Source organism: Paramisgurnus dabryanus, chromosome 5 (assembly GCF_030506205.2).
Source record: "Paramisgurnus dabryanus chromosome 5, PD_genome_1.1, whole genome shotgun sequence".
Taxonomy (NCBI): domain Eukaryota; kingdom Metazoa; phylum Chordata; class Actinopteri; order Cypriniformes; family Cobitidae; genus Paramisgurnus; species Paramisgurnus dabryanus.
Window position 1 is genome coordinate 38,549,991 of NC_133341.1, and position 24,476 is coordinate 38,574,466.

Here is a 24,476-nt window from a genome sequence, read left to right on the forward strand (position 1 = left end):
AGAGAAAGACCGAAGCTGACAGGATGAGAGCAGTATGTCAATAGTAACAGTAGTAATGTTGAGTTTTATACTGTATGCTATGAGTGTATTGGTTTGCTTCTTTACGGCACGTAAATGTACGGTGACAATATGCCGCATAATCTTACGTACTTCTAACACTTTTTTAAGTCTCTGAACACGAGTTTGATAAAGTTTCCCCACACCTGCAGCCAAATTCTTCTAGGCCCCGCCCCCACCACTGGCCCTTCTTAGCCACACCCCCTTAAATAGTACATAATAAGAGCACTGATACGATAAAATACACAAAATTACATTTGCAGTAACTTGTTGTTTTTGCCTTACAGTAATGCATTTCATGTAATCTGCATTTAATTTGCTTCAATGCAAATTGTGAAAAATGCTATAGAAATAAATTAGAATTGAAATAATCTTGGGTCATTGAGTTTCATCCATAATATCTAATAAAACCCATTTAATGGATCATTGGATTGTTTTTTTATAAGAAATCCCACCGCTGTGTGTGTGCACGTACCTGCATGTGATTGTTGTGTGACTGGCGGCTGAGGGATTGAAGCAGGTTTGAGCCCACAGGCTGTTGCTGTATGAACACACAGACAGTCACGGTGTTTGTCATTGTGTTTGTGTGATGCTGTCAGTATGAGTGACAGATGTTACTGTGAGAGCTGTGAGCAGAGATTCATTTTAAACTACAGGGGTGAGATATTTATACATCCATTAATTACTTCTGCTGGCTCTCATTCTTCAGCTCTGGTCTGATTCATGTAGCAATAAAACAGATTCTAGAAATCACGGCACTCTTATAGTCAATTAAATACAATCTTATAAACGTTTGAGAACATATTTCAGAACATATACATAGACACTGAGAGTGAGATATATTGAATATTGTTAATGTGTTTTTTTTTTTTTAGCTCTACCTGTCTATATGTGTCTGATCTGTTAGAACTGTAACTTTTCCTGCTGTTTGCTGATTGGTCAGATCTGTAAATCTCTGCTGTTTGCTTTATTGCATTGCTATAAAACACTGCGGCACTGGAAACACTTGAGTTTTATTTCTCTTCAGAAACTTGCTTGCATGGTGGCTTTGGTTTGTATAAACTTCTGTATTGACACTGCATTGCACAAATTCTGATTCATTCATTCATCTTATTCATCCAGAATCTGATTCACTCATTTATCTAAATTACTCACAACATAGTTCACTCATTCATTTAAATCACTCAGAATCTGATTCACTCATTCATCTAAATCATTCAGAATCCGATTCACTCGTTCATCTTAATCACTCACAATATGATTCACTCGTTCATCTAAATCAGAATCTGATTCACTCAATTAACTAAATCACTCAGAATCAGAATCACTCTTTTGATCTTAATCACTCACAATATGATTCACTTGTTCATCTAAATCGCTCAGAATCCGATTCACTCGTTCATCTAAATCGCTCAAAGCCGATTTACTCGTTCATCTAAATCGCTCACTATATGATTCACTCATTCATCTAAATCACTCACAATCTGATTCACTCGTTCATCTAAATCGCTCAAAATCCGATTCACTCGTTCATCTAAATCGCTCAGAATCCGATTCACTCGTTCATCTAAATCGCTCAGAATCCGATTCACTCGTTCATCTAAATCGCTAAGAATCCGATTCACTCGTTCATCTAAATCGCTCAGAATCCGATTCACTCGTTTATCTAAATCACTCACAATATGATTCACTTGTTCATCTAAATCGCTCAGAATCCGATTCACTCGTTCATCTAAATCGCTCAAAGCCGATTTACTCGTTCATCTAAATCGCTCACTATATGATTCACTCATTCATCTAAATCACTCACAATCTGATTCACTCGTTCATCTAAATCGCTCAAAATCCGATTCACTCGTTCATCTAAATCGCTCAGAATCCGATTCACTCGTTCATCTAAATCGCTCAGAATCCGATTCACTCGTTCATCTAAATCGCTAAGAATCCGATTCACTCGTTCATCTAAATCGCTCAGAATCCGATTCACTCGTTTATCTAAATCACTCATAATATGATACACTCGTTCATCTTAATCACTCACAATATTTCACTACTCGTTCATCTTAATTACTCAGTATATGATTCACTCGTTCATCTTAATCACTCACAATATGATTCTATCGTTAATCTAAATAGCTCAGACTCTGATTCACTCGTTCATCTAAATCACTCACAATATGATTCACTCATTCATCTTAATTTCTCAGAATATGTTACACTCGTTTATCTCAATCACTCACAATATGATTCACTCATTTATCTTCATTACTCAGAATATATTACACTCGTTTATCTCAATAACTCACAATATGATTCACTCGTTAATCTAAATAGCTCAGACTCTGATTCACTCGTTCATCTAAATCACTCACAATATGATTCACTCATTCATCTTAATTTCTCAGAATATGTTACACTTGTTTATCTCAATCCCTCACAATATGATTCACTCGTTCATCTTAATTACTCAGAATATTTTACACTCGTTTATCTCAATCACTCACAAGATGATTCACTCATTCATCTTAATTACTCAGAATATTTTACACTCGTTTATCTCAATCACTCACAAGATGATTCACTCGTTCATCTTAATTACTCAGAATATTTTACACTCGTTTATCTCAATCACTCACAAGATGATTCACTCATTCATCTTAATTACTCAGAATATTTTACACTCGTTTATCTCAATCACTCACAATATGATTCACTCGTTCATCTTAATCGATCAGAATCTGATTCACTCATTCATCTTAATCGCTTAGAATCTAGTTCACTACTTCATCTAAATAACTCAGAATCAGATTCACTCGTTCATCTAAATAACTCAGAATCCGATTCACTCAATCCTTGGAATCACTCAGAATAGGATTCACTCATTTATCTAAATTACTGATAATAATAATCACTGATCCACTCATTCACCTGTGATATGTGATTAGTTACATGTTTGGGAGGTAGGAAACCGAGGCGATATCAAACCATGAAAATGAGACGTCCATTATATGGAGAAATTACTCAGCAATGCTGTTAAATGATGGAATTGCACATGATTTGTCCAAAAGCGTATTAAAAACAGCACATAGACATATAAACAACAATAATAACTTGATTTTCACCACAGGGGGAACACAGTTTTGGCTTTGTTTGTTTGTGTGTGTTTGCTGACCTCTCGCTCATAATGAACATTTAATTTCTCAGGCTGAAGCGTTGATCTTTGGCCACTGAGAATTACTAAATGAGTATTTCATGTGAAGTTCCCAGTATGAGGTTGTGTTGGGTTTCTGTCTGTTATTAACAGCAGGTCTCTGGAACGGCCGTAGACTTTAATGCTGAGCATTAGCGGCTGAACTTTGTGTTGGACACATAATTACAAAATTACAATGCAAACTGAATCACGTCTCTGTTGGGCATTTGCAATTTTCGCATTTTAATAAACCCCGTGTCCCAGAATGCCAACAATTCCATTTCAGCGTATAATAAGACATCCATGTGGCTTTAAACTGTCCTAATATTTAATTTGAAAAGAGCTCAGCGAAGCATGCAGCTAATACGAGCCTTTCACTAATAACACAAGCTTAGATTGCTCATTGTTTCTCATTCAGCTCTGATAAATGAACAACATGATCTTGTGAATATGATCGCTCTCGTTTGACCGCTCATATGTCATTCTGTGTTCGGTGAAGAAGTCTCTTCACTTTTACAGGATTTGTTGGTGTGATTTTGTGATATCACTGACTGCAGGTGAAACTGTGCTGTTTTTTAAAAGAAGTCTGTTGTGATGAATTACACAGTCAGCACTTTCTATAATGGTCAAGTTTTTTTTTACCCTCTGTGCTGTCATGTCCTCAATAACAGATGAAATGTCCACCTGCATCTCTGATCTTTCTGAATGAGAAATATCACATCATCAAACGCTCGTCACTGTTGTGGGAAATGTTATTTTCTTTGAATCGATGGGTCAGTCACCGAGTTTGATCAGATTTCTAGTTTTATCAGATTATGTCTATTGCTCGTTGGCTTCTTGCTCCACAACTTTCAGGGATATTTTTATCCATAAAGAAATACATTATTGAAAACAAAACTCAAGACTTCCTTAGATGGTATTAGTGATACGTAAAGGATAATGTACAGTCACCTAGTTGTTATTACAGAATAAACCCCAAAGAGTGATCACCCTGAACTTAGTTAGGTGTGTGGTTTACAGAAAAAAAATCAACACCCGAACATTTCTCAACCAATCAGAATAAAGCATTGAACAGGCCTGTAGTATAAATAGACAAAATTTAAAAGGAAAAACATTTCATAGCGGCTTTAAGCTCCAACACAAAGTTCAAACAAGACAAAAATGCCTTTGGTTTTATTATTTGCATAAATTATGCACATTTATATTGAATTATAAGTATTGTGCGACATCTGCTGTCAATACAACCTGATCTTATGGGAATGTATTTTACAAGGTGGCTATTTTGTGTGAATTTGTAGGGAAAAAAACATAATGATACCCACCACACAACTATACAACATTTTTTTTGCAAACGAAGCAGCAGATTTGAGTCAGAATAGAGTCTCTCTTGATACACAATCACAGCCTGTAAAATGCCTCGGGTCTGCCAGCGTTTATCAGACTAAACAAGACTGATGTATACTTGTTTCTCAGCCATGAAACTGTCACTGCTCTCTCGCGCACACTCATCCATACTTATTCACTATCAAGAAGAAGACTGAATACATTACTACTCACTTTTCAATTAAATCTAATTTCTGCCAAAAAAGATAAAAGTAGTAATTTTTGCTGTAATGAAAAGATTAAATGTGATATTGGATATTCTGTTGTGCAGTGCTTGTAAAATAATGCAGATGTAATGTTATGTCCTGCAGGTGTTCTGTAAAGCACCTGGGGCTGAGTGCACCAGCCAGATGTGAAAAAGTTGGGTGTAAACAGCACTTAACTACGTCAGGCTTTGTGAAAAATGTTTACGCCTGTTGCACCATCTAATACTACGACTAGTTGCAGCTACGCTCACATTAGCTGTGTTTCCATTACAGATTTAAGCAAAACTTATGCAATATTTTCTAAATGTCAATAAAAACGTTTGTGAAATGACAGCGTTTCCACTAACTGATGATATGCAACTAAAAATAAGTTTTTACTCTCGCAATAAGTAATTACAAACATATTGATGGAAGTTTGTTATTTTAAGCCATTATTTCAACCAAAGGAGGAGTGTTATCCAAACATTATTGGCAAGGAAAGCCTCTTATAGTTGGAAGCAAATATGTTTGAGGTGTTTCTTAGAGGTTTTAGTAAATACCGTATCATCTTCAAATAATGATTTTGATGTACATACATCAGTTGACCTAAAAATGCGAAAACTATTTTCATCGCAGTATTACGAAATAAACCTCTTCTGAATTGCTTGGAAAAAACACCTAATGCGAGCGTATAAAGTTTTTTGCGAAATTGATATATTTCCATTTGCCATAATTTTAATTTGCACAATTTGAACGCTAATGAAAACGCAGCTATTGATATATGATAAATGTGAGTTTTTCCTCCTCTCACACATTTACAAGTGCATTGTCCCTCAAGATGCGTGTGTCACGTGCCGACCCATCAAACCTGCACATTAAAGATGCAGTGTGTACATTTTAGAAGGATTTTTAGACAGCAAAGTAATATAATATAGATAACTGTGTTTTCAGTGTTGAATAAAGACCTTACAAAATAAACCGTATTATTTTTATTGCCTTAGAATGGTCCATAGATATATACACTAGATGTCGCCTTGGGGCTCTGAGCATGCGTCAAAACCACCGCCATCTTAGAACAGGGGTCTTGTCATTGGAAGTATCTAGGTAAAGCAGCTATCTCCGCCTGTACTTCGAATTCATGAACGATGCCAGACTTTTGTGCTGCGCATGGATGAAAGGGCTACTAGCACTATGCATTACAGTTAGAAAAAGTAAATTTTCATAAAATTAAAACTTTTATTTTTTCCTGGACTAAACGCTAAATACATGTCTGACTGTTGAAACGAACCAAAAGAAAACAAAGAAATTTGCGTTCATGACGATTTATGGTGATTGTATTTCTGTTACATCATTGCCTACAATGACGCTGATGCGGGATTCCCCTGTTTCAAGATGGCGGCTCTGTTTGACGCATTCGGTCCAATGAACTGCTGTAGCCAAGGCGACATCTAGTGTACTTATCTATGAGAATGGTCCCCTTACATGGAAGCCGCCATTTTGTGCCTTCATGTTTCTACAGTAGCCCTAAACGGACAAACTTTTCTATAGAGCGCATTTGTCACTACGTTATCTCAAACGATGACATGTTTGTACTGTGACAGCTACCGTAGCTTCTCTATGTGCTTCGAAATGGAGGGGTGCAATACGCAACCTCACCACTAGATGCCGCTAAAATCTACACACTGCACCTTTAACTAAACAAAAGCCTTTCCCGTTTGTCGATTGATTCTAACAATCCTGAATTAAAACGAAATTAAACTAAGCTTTTAATACATTTTATACTCTGTGTTTGTAAATAGCTAAATATTATATGATATCAGTATTTTTTGGTGCGGTCTCTCATGCATGCATGAAAGCCTAGTGCGTATGCATTAGACACGCAAATGACTTGTCAATTTAATTATTTCTATTTTTGCTATGGAAACATGTCAACACTTTATACTTATGCCTACTTTTGACTAGACGTAAGATTTAGTCTTGGACATACGCTATGCCTAAATTGTGAAACAGGTGTAAAAGCTACGTTGGACGTAAAGTGCATTTAATTTCCAGACGCGTCTTACAACGTGTGCAACCGGCCCTGAACTTTGTGCTTTTTGAAATCAAATGTACTGTTTACCATTCGATCACTGAGATCCAAGTCTCTCTACATGCAACTCGGAACCCTTCAATGCAAGTATTTTTGATTCTTCCAGCCACTTTATCGCCTGCTGGGTAAAACCAGTGAGTCAGATCACTTATATCAGAACTTGCACACCTTTTCTCAACAAGCCACATGATTTGAGGTTTAACAAACAGTCCTGGACAAGGCAAATTTCAAATGTGAGTATTAGAAGTTTGCTGGGATCGTTTATCTTACATATGAGCTTTAGCAAACAAAATCCAGCACAATGTTTCCAGCATTGTGTTCCTGCAGCGTTTTTCCCGCTGTGACTTTGAGCCGAGCGATACGGCCGGCCGAGGCTCTGGTGTGAATGTGATTTGTGAAATTCAGATAGTCTCTGCTCGCTCTCTGGCAAGTGTGCTGATTGCTTTTCTTTGGGAGAAGCACTTGAGCCTGGAGTTGAGTAATAAGTGTTTTGCTGACTGTGGCCATCGAGTGACTTTTGTTGGAAAGACATCGAGGGCATTACTGCAGAGTCACCGAGGGTCACAACAACAGTGAGGATTTAACAAGGACGTGTGGTGAAGCAGTTTCTAACCGAACACAAAATGGGACGATGTGCACAGGACGAGGTCTTGGAGATCCTCTCTCTCTCTCTCTGAGGTTGAAGCCCTGTGGTTGTTCTTGCTGGTTGTGTTTTGAGACCTCGATCAGTCCCAGTGCATCTCATGTTGTTAATGGGGTTACGCAAATGAAACACAAGCAGAGCTGTGATGTGGGGACGTCCTGTGGATCTCGGCCCGGTGACTCTTCATACTGATGTCCCTGTTCTGGGGTCAGTATTTTAATGAATATTGAGTGCAATATGTGAGGTTTATGTTAATTGAAAGGTTTTTTTTCTGTAATTTAAATGAAAACAACTGAAATGAACAGAACTGATTTCTGTTAATAGGTTTACCAGCCGTGATGTGATTGTTCATTGTTGCCACGGGCTTACCACAGTTTTTTTTTTTATTGTAACAGATTTGACATTGTTGCATTGATGAAAAACTGTTTGTTGTTGTCAAAACAAGTCATGCAAACAGTGAGAACAAACATCTTTCATGTACTGCTAATGCTAACTGTGTCTGTGACATTATATCTTTTTAAAGTGCACCTATTTCATTGCTAAAAAACACGATTATTTTGTGTGTTTTGTATAATAAAGTTGTCCACATACTGTACATTTTTGTAGCTCCAGATTTCACTCTCATCATGAAATGCACGGATTTTAAAAGCTCTGTGTCCGTGATTGGCCAGCTAATCTGTGCATTGTTATTGTCCTGAATACCACTGATGTCAGCTGAAAATGTGACGCTCCTTACCATGTTTGAAAGATTCAATTGCTTACAATAGTTAACCATAATCAGACTCTAGTTGCCCATTAAATATTTTTTGTTGAAAGCACTTAGTAGCAAGTATACTAAATATTTATGATAAAAACTATATGTTGGTTTGTGAACTAATCTGATATCAGATATCTCGTCAATCAAGAGAAAACGCTTCCCCGCCAATGACGAGTTTTTCCGTCTTTCCGCAATACCGCTATTATCCACTAGGTTGCCCTTCCGCAACTTTTTAAACCCGGAAGTATTGCCCTATGGCAAGCGGCTGCATGTCCGTGTCTGTTTTAAAGATCGCTCCGAATGGGATCTCTATGAAAAGTCCGTCACAAAAATGGAATTATCTCTGCTTTTTGCTCAAAATGTGTTGTTTTTGCAGAAACCTACCCATATTCAAAAGCTGATTACAAAAGAACTACGTAGGATGAAATGTTTTTTTGTTTTGTTTGAAAGCAGAGGGTCTGTTCTTTCATTTGGTATATTGTATGTTTATATATTTGAAGAAGAACATTTTTTGGAAGACATTAAACTTTTGTGAAAATCATGAAAAACGCTGGCGCTGGCTGGCAACTTTTTTTAAAAAACACTGGTGGTGAAAGAGTTAATGTATTCTGGGTTGGGCAGTATATCGATTTTTGGTATTTTTTCCAGGAGGATGTGAGATGAGTCAATACCGATTAGAGGTCTTCTCGGGTCCAAAGACATGTACCCGACCCTTTACCAGAACCCGATTTGCTTATAAAAACAGACATAATTATACCCGAGTCTGAACTTGATGCACACATGCAAGATTGGTTCTTTTCGGGTATGTTCTGCCAAAACACAAATATTTTTGAATTACCTGAGGTCGCTCATATTATACCTGACCCGTGTCCGAGGCACACGTAAAAACTTTTAGACCTGAACCCGCTCGGGTCAGACCTCAGGTTTTTCAGATCTAAGTGACCCCTTAAAGACATTTAATACTGATTATACAACAGTTTTCTCTGGTTCTCGAATCTGATTGGCTGAGCTCTTCCCAGCTATGCCATATTCTACCAATAACACCACAGTAAATTATTCTGCCAACCCCTTCTTGTCATTTTAGTATTAGTGAGGGAGGCTTCCTTAAACACGTGAGTCATAAGCTTACATGACATATCTCTGATCGGAAAAGCTGCTACCAGTGCGGATGGTCACACACACACATCCACAGGCTCAAACGCTGTTTTAAACACTTAATAAGTTCCCTAGCTCGTGAATCAGTCTGTGTATCCTAATCGGAAGTGATTATCCCATTGAAGATCAGCGCTCATGGATGTAAACTTCCGGGGACGTACCGCAAAAATGTCACATCGGCGAATAAAGCAAAGAAAACAATAATTTTCTCTTAAGCAATCTGTTTAAACATCTCTCCAAGAAATGTTATGACATCGCGTTCCGTCTGGTTAGTACGACAACTCTGATTAACATGGAAAATATACCTTTTATTGCGTGTTGTGTGTAGTTAGGACTTGTTGTTATACTGTATGCACAACTGGAACTGCACTATAGCCTATTCTTGTGGTATCATAAAGTTTCAAAGTTATCCACCTCTAAAGAATACATAAAAGTGATTAGCCGAGTTGTATAAGTTCATGGCCTGAGTCAACTGCACTGACGCCATACTAACAATAGTAAATGTTTCTTGAAAGAGTTTGCCGTCCTCTTTATGGAGATGAATACGTCTGAGGATGAATTTGTTAATGTGATGATACAGCATTATCAGCTCCAGTGGTATTGTTATAAGATCTTTGCAATTGTTTTCTTAAGCACGTTGAGATTATTGCCAGCATACTTACAGAGGCCATGCATTCATCAATAGATAATAACTGAGCTATTTAGCCATTGTGTGCTTTCGTGATTTCTTTTGCACAGAGGTTGCAGATTTAAACAAAGCTTATAGATATTGACTAATGCAACCACACTGAACTAACCATGCTCTTCAAATCGGGTTCAGCCAGGCCCTAACTATATGTAATTTATTTAAATGTATTCAGCTCAGAGTAGTGATGGTAATCCACTCCAAATTGATCTAAATGGCTCGAAAGTTTTGGCGTGCTGCCTGGAAAGCAAGTTTTTAAGCTAATTGAAGTTGATGGTGTCATGAGACTGAGAGATCCTGCTGTTATCTTCACTTGACCACTTTTCTTGTATTTATGTTTATTTTCAGCGTGTGGCCCGAGGGCCGCCGGTGGGTCGACATGTTTTTATTATAAAGGATCCGATCCGTGTCAGGCTTGATTACTCACTGTCTGCTACTTTATACAACAGGAGCTGATTAAAAATCTGATCACACCATAAATTTCCCATATAAAGCTTGGCGATTTTTGTCTATTAGTCAAAAAAATGCTGAAAAAGGTGTTTTTGGAGTTTTACATAAGATGAATTATTATAACCTAATGCGCCACTGTCAGCTAAATTGATCGTGGACAAGTACAGTAACTGAAATCAAAATTTCACCTTTAATGTACACATTAATGTTCAGTCTTGTCTCACTGTTAATACGTTGTTTTAATACGTAACTTTCAAAAACACAAAACATATACATTTAAATACACGCCGAAGAGTACAATGTAGACATATGTGCATCATTTATTTGTAGCTTACGTTTTTTTTAGCCACAAAACGTAACACATTTACAGATACCATTTTATGGATAATGTTACCACCCTAAATGGGGTCACACACAGGACACGCAACTCAGCGCCGCACAGCGCCGCACCATTCTAAAAAAACTCGAACACATTGTTTTCTATGAGTATACGCACACCGGCGCCAACAGGTGGCGCCTGCATGCGCCACCCAGCTACAACTCAGGAAGTGCCACTAACATAGTTTAACATTAAATAACATCATATTTGTCCCAAATCATTGACGCGTATTTTGCATTTTGAAGTAGACGCTATCTGACGAAGCTCGCGCTATTTAATGTTCACTTCCGGTTTACGATACCTCCGAGTTGTCCTAGCCGCGACTCGACGTGGTGTGTAGCGAAGCTGAGCTGCGCGGCCGGTGTGCGACCCCCTTTACTCTAACAAAAGTATCAGAAGTACTTAAAATGAAGATGTGCATAGTCGCTGTCCTCTCTGGAGTTTATAAAGTACAGAAATTAAAGTTAATCCAGCTTCTCTGTGTCAAATTGTTAAATAAATAAGTCAGTAAAATACAATTAAAAACATAATTCATATGAGTATTTTTTTATTAATAGTAATACGTAGAAATCTGTACGTCTGTAAAGCTGTTAATACATAAACAATTAACATATTAATGCTGTCAACACGTCAGTATTATACGTTTCAGTGTGTATAAAAATGTACCGTATTATCCGGGACTATAAGTCGCTGCAGAGTATAAATCGCATCAGGAAAAAACATATATAAGTCGCACTGTACTAAATGTCGCATTTATTTAGAAAATTATTTCACAGAATCCAAGCCGAAGAACAGACATTTAATCTGTAAAGGCAAGTTATTCAAGTAAACAATAGCACAGAACAGCAGGCTGAATAGATGTCCGTACATGTTAACGTAACATTAATAGTTATTTACACAATAGCATACAAAACATACCTGGGAGGCTGAATAGGCTAAATTAACACGACAAGCAAAATCTAATTCAAAAAGCATCACTGAATCCATTGAATTACATAAATAAAGGAGCAGCATAGAGCGGACTCTCGCGGCTGTAGACGGTAATGGTTTCTCTTGGTTCATAAGTCGCACCTCAGTACAAGTTCCAGGACCCGCCAAAAGTGCGACTTATAGTCCAGAAAATACGTTAATCAAATACAACCACAGTTTATGTTAAAATGCACACATATTCTCATGAGATCATGTTGTAAAGTTACAATTACTATATGCAAATAATTGATTAGTTTTTCTCCAGGAATATTAAGAGAAACATCTGAAATAAACTCAACACTCAGATCTTTACATCATACTGTAGTTGGTTGAAAATCTTCCTGTCTTCCGAATGTCCTGCCTTCAGCATTCCGGTCATTCTGAGCTCTCCCAGGATCAATTTCCTGCTCATTGTTACCGGTAAAACCACTTTGCCACAATTCTGCAGATCCCTTAAAAATATCGAGCTTATTGCGTCCGAGGTCACACCGAGCGGTCAAACCGCAAACGGGACCTGATGGAAACCCATCCCATTTATCTGATATCTGTCCACATGTTATCAGCGCTGGGGTCGGATCACATGTGCCGGCTTTAGGTCTGGATCTGTCCTTTAATAACAGAGCTGGGTTCACTGCAGGCAGGAGATGGTTTAAAGACCGGAACAGATCTCTGGGTCTTAAATGATTGATCATCAGTTCAATAGAGCTCTTTAACATTACTTTATCTTTAGTTCAACTGGTTTTACTAAAGACCTCAGTGGTATACAGAAAAAAAAACATTGGGATTTGTTAGGAATAATAACATTGGTAACGTAACTGAAGGGAATCGTTTTTTAAAGATAAAAATGTTCTTGTATGTCTTTCTTCTTGTTTGTGTTTTACAAACATATAAAGGTATAGTAATGATCTTTTGGATGTGCGTTTATCTTTGCCATTTCATATGAATTCATAAACATTTTAAACTTGATAGTTGCCAGAAAGTTCGCACCACTGTTACTTGGATTAAAGTCGAACCTTTTTCAAGCACATCTAACAATGTCACCTTTAGTATAAAGACGTCAAGCAGCGCTATAGAAATCAAAAGTGTTGCTATAAAGGTCCTCGCTTTCCTCCTAAGTGTGTGATGTTCAGCAAAGCACATTTGATGTGGGGAAAATAGACACCTAGGTTTAGATTTCATAGCTCAGCATTTGATGTCAGAAAATACTGAAACAGCCTGAGGACCCAGACGGAGGTTCTGCCAAGGGCCACAATACAGCTGGAGCAACAATTTATCAATCATAACACAATGATGTAACAACATTAACATCATGACAATATATCACACATAGTATATGCATATACAACTGCAGAAAAAATAAAGAGACCACTCCAGTTTTGCCTTTAATCATCATTTCTACATGTATTACAACATTTCTGTCCAGTGTATGTTACATTTCAACAAAAACAAACCTCGCGGGTGACAAAAAGTCATCCAAAAGCAATGTAAAAGACTGGAGTAGATATAAAGACACATTATAGATCAGGGTTATTTCATAACATTTATATTTCAGAAATTTGCCTAAAATGCATGTAAAAACATTAGCATTTTGTTATTGAGAAATTAATTTATATACTGCTTTTTTATTTATTTAACCCATGTTTTCCCTATTTCAATTTTCAGTAAATAATTGCAAATAAAAACATTATTTTATTAGGAACTTGGTAGTTGGCAGAATGAAACAAAAATGATAATTTTACTTAAACACATAACTATAAATAGTAAATTTAGAAAAACTGAAATGGTCTCTTAATTCTTTCCGCGACTGTAATTGGAGTTCATTCAGCATTTCATTTATAGAATAATTAATTACTCTCAATAAAGGATGGGAAGTTTATTAGCACACAATGATGCTTTCCATATTATGCAAAATCGACTTTTACAAGGCATTTGGACATAAATGTGTGTTGGCAGTGCTACCCACTCCATTTTAAATCCCCATTAAACCAAAAACATGCTGTTTTGATTCTCTTGTTAATGTGACATCACACTGATAAAGCCCCACCCCCAGCCACTGACTTTACCCAAAAGCTTTTCTAAATGTGTTTGTTAGCACATTGTAACACTAATTATTATAACAATATTGTCCCAGACTGTATTCACAGAAATCAGATCTATTTAACTGAAAGCGCTTACTGTCTGTTAGTTAGGGAGGGAGGAGCTGTAGCTCATTTGCATTTAAAGGTACAGACATGAAAACAGTACCTTTTTTGCTCCGGACATGCTATAATAATATTTTCAGCTGAAATTTCACAGACATAAAAAACAATCTTTAAAATAAAGGTGCTTAAAAGCAATGCCATAGAATAACTTTTTGGTTCTGCAAAGAACCATCTACTCAAAGGAACCATTACTTTATACATTTTTTATAATCCGAAGAACCCTTTTTCATCTTAAAGAAAACATTATGCTTCAGATGCCCAGGTCAAGTTTCATTCCAAAACCAGAAACAAATTATTCATACAGAAAAAATAAAACCTGTTTTTGTCTTTGTCTTCAGATTCTTCAAGCTGTGCCATTGTGTTCATGACAATTAAGCACATTTGATTTCTTATTACTGTAATGTTAAATTTGTACATCATAATATGTTATTTCCCAGAATAAATGCATTCAGATTTGCACTTTGACTTACGCGTGGATGAAAGTGAAGAATACTTGTAATGAAATAAATTGTTTACTTAGAATATCACAGCAAGAATCATTGTGCTCTGAAAACTGAATTTTTCAGTGTGTGTGACCCTCCAAAGAAAATGCAGGACATAAAACAAACAATATAATCTATATCTGTATATAAAGAAATATAATCTCAAACTTACAAAAAACATAGTAAAATATTAGGGGTCAAGCCCAGAATGGGCGAAGACCCCTATTGTATCGGGATTCTTCTTCCGATTCTTCTTCTCCTTCTTCTTCTTCCGCCATTGCGGTCTATTGCAGCCAATAGCAGCGTACATAGGAAAGTTATGAAATTTGGCACACTTATAAAGGACTGTCCAAAAAGTCTTCACAGCAAATTTGGAGTCTCTATCTCTAACCTGCTAGCAGAGATGTATAGTAACGAAGTAGAACTACTTCACTACTGTACTTAAGTACTAAAAGACAGTATCTGTACTCTACTGAAGTATTGTTTTTTTCTCCTACTTCCACTTTTACTTCAGTACATATTTTCGATGAGTTTAATACTTTTACTCAGATACATTTTTTATGTGCTGCATAGTTACTCGTTACACTCAAATGTTACGAATCATTCCAAACCCACATTATCACTGTCGGAGCGGTGATACACATTAGAAACACACACAGATCGTGTTCTAAACCAATCGGAGAAAGTGAAGGGTGGACCCCTCCCTCCCTCTCACTCACAAATATGAGCCGGGGTTGTGGACATAGGTCCTGTCCCAAATGGCACACTCTGGACTTGTGGTTCTCCTCAGAGTCCACACTTTGATGACATCACGTAGTCCAGACTTTAGGGACCCTTAATGCGAGTCCACGTGGGTGCAATGGAGTCGTATTTTGGGACAGACTCGAGCGTCACACCGGAAATAGGTAGAGAAGTTGCCCGTCAGTGTGAGCTCCTCCCTTCCGTCGTCTGATTGGTCTGATTGCTCTTTCGCAAGGACTTCTGGGTTGGTAAAGTGCGCGAAGCCTGCTGCAGTGCGGGCTTCACTGAAGACCGATGGGACACCCTACGGACTCGTGGACTAAGCGAGCACGCGCAATTTAAGGCCACGAGACCAAAAGTCCACATGAAGTGCGCCATTTGGGACAGGGCCAAATGTGAAGCGAAGAGAGAACCAAAGTGCGCGAGAGAGACCGAGAGAGAGAGAGAGAGTGCGCGCGAGAAAGGGCCAGTGTCTGTGTGAAAGAAGGAAACCTAAATTCATTGAAACACCTTTTACCTTTACCTATTACCATTATATCGACTAATATTTCATTAATTCTGAATTCTCTATCTCCATATCAGTTAAATTAATCTAAATTATCTGAACATTCATGTCCTTGTACTCCTGCTACAGCCAAAGAAATTGTGAGTGTCCTTTAGCTTAAACATTTGAAATAATATAAACAATATTATATTCAAACTTTTGACTGTTTTCTTTAATAACTACATTTCACAATACTTGTACTTTTACTTTCAGTACTTGAGTAGTATATTTAAAAAAAAAACTACTTGCAATACTTAAGTACAAAACATGTTTAATAATTTAGTACTTACACTCAAGTGCTGTGCTTAAAGAGCACTATAACTTCTACTCAAGTCACTTTTTTGAAAGAGCACTTGTACTTTTACTCAAGTCTGGGTCCCTAGTACTTTATACATCTCTGCCTGCTAGTGCCAACAGTCCAAATATGCACTTATGTTTTTGCTTCTAACTTCTAACCCGTAAGTCCTAAACACGAAATTCTTTCATCTGATAATTTGATTTATCCGTCGTGAAAATTTTTCCATCATTTTGAATTATTCATAAAACCCACTTTTACGAACTCGTCCTAGTACGAATGTTTTACACACCTATAACTGCGATCAATGTATTCTCACGGGACTTGTTTCCTTTGAGTCCTGAATAGTTGCCGAGTCCAACGATACCAAACATGCCAGAATTTGACTTATGGTTAGCCATGCACAGCAAAATAGCCCTTTAAAAAACACACCCCGCAAGCGTTATTTTGATCGACTCGAAAACACCATACGACATTACATTATCTTCTGAACAAAAAAAACTATTGCCGTTATATTAAAATTTCCATCAGAAATGGCCGAAAATTGCAAAAAACGAAAAATTACCTCCAAATGTTGTGTTTTATACACATAAATGGTTATAACTTTTTTCACAAGATTTGTGTACAATGATGTACGAGCAGAGTCTGAGGCCACATCAAAAAAATTGTATGCTTGCACCACTAGTTGGCCTTATAGACCCTTTTACTGTTTGTACACAATGATGACGTGGCAGCGTATGCGCGCGCATTTAGGCAACGGAAGTATTGTAAGAATCAACAGTGAAGCAACACAAACAGTAAGTTATTTTAAAAAAATTGACTTTAACAACATTTTCACTACAGCTACCAGATCCGTGTACTATAGTGGAGTGGATAAAAGACGTTAGCAGATGGCCAAAAATAAAGTTGCCAGATACATATATACGTATATTAGTATATTATATTAGTGCAACCAAACGCAACAACGGGACATTTTGATGTTGAGAAACCGTTTTAATAAACTTTCTGAGTTGCTACCACGTTAGAACCAATGGGGAATAACACCACTTCTGTTGCCCAAATGCGCGCGCAGGCTATTTGATCACGTGAGCTGTAAAAGGGTCTATAATTTAACAAAACCTTTAAAATCAAGCAAGCCCTATGGTCATACAACTGTTTCTTCATTAAACTAAAGTGTATAGTCACGAACTAGCTAGATGTAACACAGTCATGACCTGAGGTTGCATGCACAATTTAGTCATTGCACCACCTAAATGGTCATTTTTGCCTAAAACTACTGCAACAGTACATCTTAATCCTTGAGTAATCATGGATTATTCCTTTCATGGATTGGATGTCAATTCACACCCTAACAACCAATGAGAATACCTTATCAACCGTTTTTGCAAGACCTATATCTCTGCATCAAAACATCGTAGAGACACGGGGGTGGGCTCTTTTGACTCGTTAAACTTGTTGTAATATGTTGTGACCCACTGCAAACACCACTCACATGTCCTTCAGTGCTCTTATATTCCATGATTGTCAATAACAGAAGGACAACTGCAGTAGACAAGAACATAGATTATTTGTGTTGATTACTTTTGTGTTTTTTCATCTGAAATCATTAGGTTTACTTAGGTTCTTTAATCTGCTTATCCAAACTCAACTTTACACCCTTCTGTGCCCTTTTCAGCTTGACCCCGGTATTGCTGCTTGCAGCTATATTTCAGTGTTGATCTGTTGGTTGGTCATTTATCTGCACTCTTAGAGGAAAATGTACCACCCCAGTGACACCTTTTGTACCTCCTTGTACCTTTTTTAAAGTATGTTGTTGCTTGTTTAAAAAGAATTAATGATAAATTTCATTCTTTCATAAAATGTCATCAAACTGTGGTCCAGCTGACTGCCAACCAGCTTGTGGCAAACTTCTAGATATTTATCATTAAACAGAGTACAAAAATATTCTTGTTGAAATTGCATAGTACAAATAATAAAAAATGTAATGATTTTAGCTGAATGTGAAATCATTTTTGGTCTCTTGCCATTTCTCACGCAGCTGAACTAAATTAAATGCAGGAAGGGATGGTGCCATGACGCGGGTCAGATTCAAAGCAAAGTTTCTAGGTTACACACCACAGATGTCCAGCAGATTCAGTTCATGTGTTTCTTCTTCTGTGTTTTGTAGAGATGTCAGGAACAGGTGTGGACATCTCTCAAGTGCACTGGAAACAGCAGTGGCTGGAGAACGGGACGCTGTACTTTCACGTGTCCATGAGCAGTTTGGAGCAGCTGTCGCAGGTCACGCAACCCCCCGTCCACGAGCCCCCGCGTGTGTTACACGAACACATGCACCTGCTGCACATCTCTGTGATGGTGAGTAAACATCATCATGATGACACACCGAACGTCACAGAACGACAGTAAGCAGACACATCATAAGAAGACACAGTGCACTTCTTCACATTTATCTCTTGATTCGCTTCCATTCACACACACTTTGACTGTTAAGGGTGAGAGATTGATATCCAATCTGACAGGAGACAGGAGAAACCCTCAACAGGTGAAAATGAGTTTGGAGGGAAACACGTATGGTCTTCTTCACTGAAAAACAAGGTGTTTCTGTCTGCGTGTGCGATAGGCCAGCGGCGCGCTGGCATTTTGAGTAAACATCATTAACTGTAATTCTGTCAAACAGGTGACAGATTGAAGACGGTGAGCGCTGTACCTTCACCAGCCGGCTGTCGCTCATATACTGTTTATATTCACTTGTTGTTAAGTTTGATCCCTCCGCTCTGAAGATGAACGATATGAGTTTAAACTAGAGAACTGATGGTTAATAAACACATCCACACAGACTCATGCCACAGTCTTTATTACTTCAGTACGTAAAAAGTCATTGTGATTGTTGTTTATCACTTCTAGAGTTATTCTTACCAAACCACATGAGTTACAAATCCATCTGAACTTTTCTTTGATCAGCGTGTTTTATGAGGCGACAAAGGAAACTCCTAAAAGAATCAGAGATTTCAGCTTCATATGGCTTATTGATTTCTGTGTAGTACAGAGTCAATTGCTCTTAGACGCTGACTCCTCCAGTGAGCACCTAATAAAGGCCAATTTATGAGACCCTACAAGCACCGTTAGCTTTAATAGTCATGTGGACGGTCGCCCTGCATGAAAATATCCCTGAAAACAAGATGCTTTCGTTTTTGTTGTGCAGCGGATGCTGATCCTTTATAAAATATTACTGCATATTAGAAGGAGATTTAAGAAACGCACTTAATCTGTGGCACATTACAGTTTTGAATATTGTTTGAATGTCTTTTTCGAGCACCCTGAGATAAACATCATTCACATTTATGAATGAATCAATTTATTGATAAATAATAAGCAATTTGTGGTAAGTATGGATTATAACAGTATTTAGGGGTGCACGGGGCGAAAGCTAACGCGGGGTTAATTGTTACACGGACTGTTTACATTGTTGCACAGGGTTGAGCGTTTTGTTTTTCCGGTATTGCTTTCACGCTTCCAAAAGACGATCTCCCACAAATTATTGGAAATATATAAGGTTTTTCCAGAGAGTTACTGATGAACGAGTGTTTTGGTGGCATGAAAGATGACATTTTTTCATCATATGTTTTTTTTCGCTTTCTAAGTTGGGTGTGTAAGATATCAAATCCAATGCTTATGCTGTCATATTAATCAGTGTCTGGTTGACTAACACATAGCATCATTTTGAAATATGTCTGCAGCTCTTAGCAACTTTTTTGGTGGCTTGAAAATATTTTGACCCAGCAGGGTTAGTTTTAACACAGCACTAACGATATGAAAACCGCTAATATTAGCGTAATTCTTGCCGTTGTTTTAAATAGGCTATACACTAATAATTGCTTGCTGCAAACAAAATAAATGCGACTTTCTTATCAAAAATTGTGTCAAAATTTATTTTTTTCATGTCTTTAACATTAATTTACAGAGCACCTAAGGGGACATGGAGCAAAAATGAAATGAAGTTAGTTTTGCGTGAGCATGTGAAACTATCATGTTTAGTTTTGCGTGCGCACGCGAAAGTTTCACGTGAGCACATGAAACTAAACTTTAGATTTTTTTTACTCCAATGTCACATTAGGGGCTCAGTATTGATTGAATAAGGTCACGTCAAAGATTGAAATCATAATTAAATGAATGGCTAAAAACAGAATTCGATTTTCGTTTTCTCTGAATTTGATTTTAAGACTTTAGTATAGTTTTTTACAGACTGGGTCATATATGAAAATGTTTCCGGCTTTTTTGTCATAATGTTCTCACATATTTAGACATTTGTATCCATTTATAATTGAACTATTGCTAGAAAAGTGCTGGATGAATGAATACAGTGTGGATACCTGTCTTTTATAGACGGATATATAAACAATATCCACTTGACGTATATGGACAAAATTGTATTGAAATATTTATATTAAAAGTGTTACAACTAACCCCCCTGCCTGTTACATTTGTTGTAACATTTGCACTTCTGTCACGTTTGGTGTAATTGTTCAAGAATGGTAAGTACTAGAAACAAACTTCAAATGTTCATTTGTAGCAGAGATGTGTGTGTTGCTTGTGTAAAAATATAATTAATCAAACTCAAATATTTTTTGATGATTGAGCCAAAACCAGAAAAGCATTAGGTTGTGCCCCCCTCTCCCCTATATCATATATAATTCACACACTGCTATACGCTAGAAGATGGATGCAGGGATTTATCTCTCATACAGACACAGAAGCATCATTGAGGTCAGATGCTGATGATGGGTGATGAGGTCTGGCTCACAGTCACTGTTTCTGTTCATCTCAAGAGGTTTTGAAGCAGGGCGGGCGACTTCTTTCTTTAGAGACCCTCAGACCAGCACATAATGAGAACACAATTTTCTAAAATGTCTTTTATATGATGTGGCTTTAAGATTATTCTTCAAGTACCTTTAGTCATGTAGTGTAAGATACGTGAAAATACGACACTGATCTGGGATTATTCTTATCTAACAAATACTTCCGTGTAGTTCCTCGTAATGGGAATATAATCTTAAGATCTCACAGGGCAGTTGAAACACAAATAGTTTGATAGCTTTATCTTTATTTCTGAGCTGCTTTTGAAGGTATCGTACATTGCATTGCAGATGTAAATGTGTTAATGCTATAATGTGTTAAAAATCTCAGTGTTAGGTGGAAAGAACAGAGAGGGGAATTTGATAATTGAGTCCTCGCGTCTGTCTCATCACACACAAACACTATTGATCTATACAGTAGTTAACAATCTCACATTCATATTATTAATATGCAGTCATACAGTCAGTGTGTACAGAGAGAGTATTCAGTGTTTACTGGGATCAGTTCAGTAAGGTTTTTCTTTGCATACAGCTCGGAGCAGTTTTTAGAATGTCTTAATAATAAACAGTGAGTTTATAGATGTGCAATGTTTAGTTTTTAAAATCATCTACATAATGCCGGATAAAATTGAATATCTAATTGAGTGACTAGAGCGTAAATATCATAATGTTGAAAAGTACTACACTGGAATAGATAGCATGCTGTTTTTATGAAGACATTATGATGTCAATAAATTATAAGATAAACTCATTAATTGAGTTTGCTAAGGCGATTATAGATTTCTCCTTGTTCACTAAATTAATCTCTGCTGTCATGGTTAATCCTGAGCTATTTATGTCGATGGAAAACACACAATGTGTAAAATAGATATGTTTGTTTACATTTAATAGTGAGACATTTGCAGCAATTTAGAAAATTAAACATGCTGTCAATAATGGTTATGTATTGTGCCTAATAACAATTAAAGAATAAAAATAAAAAAATCCTATACTTACAGTGAGAAAGAGACATACTTTATTACCTGGCCCAACAAATCATCAGAGAAATGACATAGCAGCAACCTTGAAATGTCATAGCAACCACCTAGAGATATCATAATGCAGCAACTACCTTAAAATGACATAGCAACCACCTAGAAATATCATAGCGGCCACCTAGAAATATCATAGCGACCACCTAGAAATATCATAGCGACCACCTAGAAATATCATAGCGACCACCTAGAAACATCATAGCGACCACTTAGAAACACCATAGCGACCACCTAGAAATATCATAGCAACCATCTAGAAACATCATGGCAACCCTCTAGAAACATCATAGCAACACCTAAAAACTTTAAAGCAACCACCTAGAGAGGTCATAGCGACCACCTAGAAACATCACAGCGACCACCTAGAAACATCATAGCGACAACCACCTAGAAATATCATAGCAACAACCTAGAAACGTCATAGCAACCACCTAGAGATGTCATAGTGACCACCTAGAAATATCATAGCGACCACCTAGAAATATCATAGCGACCACCTAGAAACATCATAGCAACCACTTAGAAACATCATAGCAATCACTTAGAAACATCATAGCAACCATCTAGAAACATCATGGCAACCATCTAGAAACATCATAGCAACCACCTAAAAACTTTAAAGCAACCACCTAGAGAGGTCATAGCAACCACCTAGAAACATCATAGCGATCACCTAGAAACATCATAGCAACCACCTAGAAACATCATAGCAACCATCTAGAAACATCATGGCAACCATCTAGAAACATCATAGCAACCACCTAAAAACTTTAAAGCAACCACCTAGAGAGGTCATAGCAACCACCTAGAAACATCATAGCAACCACTTAGAAACACCATAGCGACCACCTAGAAATATCATAGCAACCATCTAGAAACATCATGGCAACCCTCTAGAAACATCATAGCAACACCTAAAAACTTTAAAGCAACCACCTAGAGAGGTCATAGCGACCACCTAGAAACATCACAGCGACCACCTAGAAACATCATAGCGACAACCACCTAGAAACATCATAGCGACCACTTAGAAACACCATAGCGACCACCTAGAAATATCATAGCAACCATCTAGAAACATCATGGCAACCCTCTAGAAACATCATAGCAACACCTAAAAACTTTAAAGCAACCACCTAGAGAGGTCATAGCGACCACCTAGAAACATCACAGCGACCACCTAGAAACATCATAGCGACAACCACCTAGAAATATCATAGCAACAACCTAGAAACGTCATAGCAACCACCTAGAGATGTCATAGTGACCACCTAGAAATATCATAGCGACCACCTAGAAATATCATAGCGACCACCTAGAAACATCATAGCAACCATCTAGAAACATCATGGCAACCATCTAGAAACATCATAGCAACCACCTAAAAACTTTAAAGCAACCACCTAGAGAGGTCATAGCAACCACCTAGAAACATCATAGCGATCACCTAGAAACATCATAGCAACCACCTAGAAATATCATAGCGACCACCTAGAAACATCATAGCAACCACTTAGAAACATCATAGCGACAACCACCTAGAAATATCAAAGCAACAACCTAGAAATGTCATAGCAACCACCTAGAGATGTCATAGCAACCACCTAGAGATGTCATAGCAACCACCTAGAGATGTCATAGCGACCACCTAGAAATATCATAGCGACCACCTAGAAATATCATAGCGACCACCTAGAAACATCATAGCAACCACTTAGAAACATCATAGCGACAACCACCTAGAAATATCAAAGCAACAACCTAGAAATGTCATAGCAACCACCTAGAGATGTCATAGCAACCACCTAGAGATGTCATAGCAACCACCTAGAGATGTCATAGCGACCACCTAGAAATATCATAGCAACCATCTAGAAACATCATGGCAACCATCTAGAAACATCATGGCAACCACCTAAAAACTTTAAAGCAACCACTTAGAGAGGTCATAGCTACCACCTAGAAATATCATAGCCACCACCTAGAAACATCATAGCGACCACCTAGAAACATCATAGCGACCACCTAGAAATATCATAGCAATCACCTAGAAATATCATAGCAACCACCTAGAAACATCATAGCAATCACTTAGAAACATCATAGCGACCACTTAGAAACACCATAGCGACCACCTAGAAATATCATAGCGACCACCTAGAAATATCATAGCGACCACCTAGAAACATCATAGCAACCACTTAGAAACATCATAGCGACAACCACCTAGAAATATCAAAGCAACAACCTAGAAATGTCATAGCAACCACCTAGAGATGTCATAGCAACCACCTAGAGATGTCATAGCAACCACCTAGAGATGTCATAGCGACCACCTAGAAATATCATAGCAACCATCTAGAAACATCATGGCAACCATCTAG

The 24,476-nt window shown here is 37.5% G+C and overlaps 1 protein-coding gene across 1 annotated transcript in view; it reads left to right on the forward strand.

The window, feature by feature from the left end:
* LOC135774117 (astrotactin-2-like) overlaps positions 1 to 24,476 on the forward strand; it is a 387,641-nt gene that overhangs the window by 56,859 nt on the left and 306,306 nt on the right. Inside the window, exon 2 of the mRNA XM_065284005.2 lies at positions 18,373 to 18,560. Coding sequence (XP_065140077.1) covers positions 18,373 to 18,560 — 188 coding nt within the window. The remainder of the gene's footprint in view (positions 1 to 18,372; positions 18,561 to 24,476) is intronic.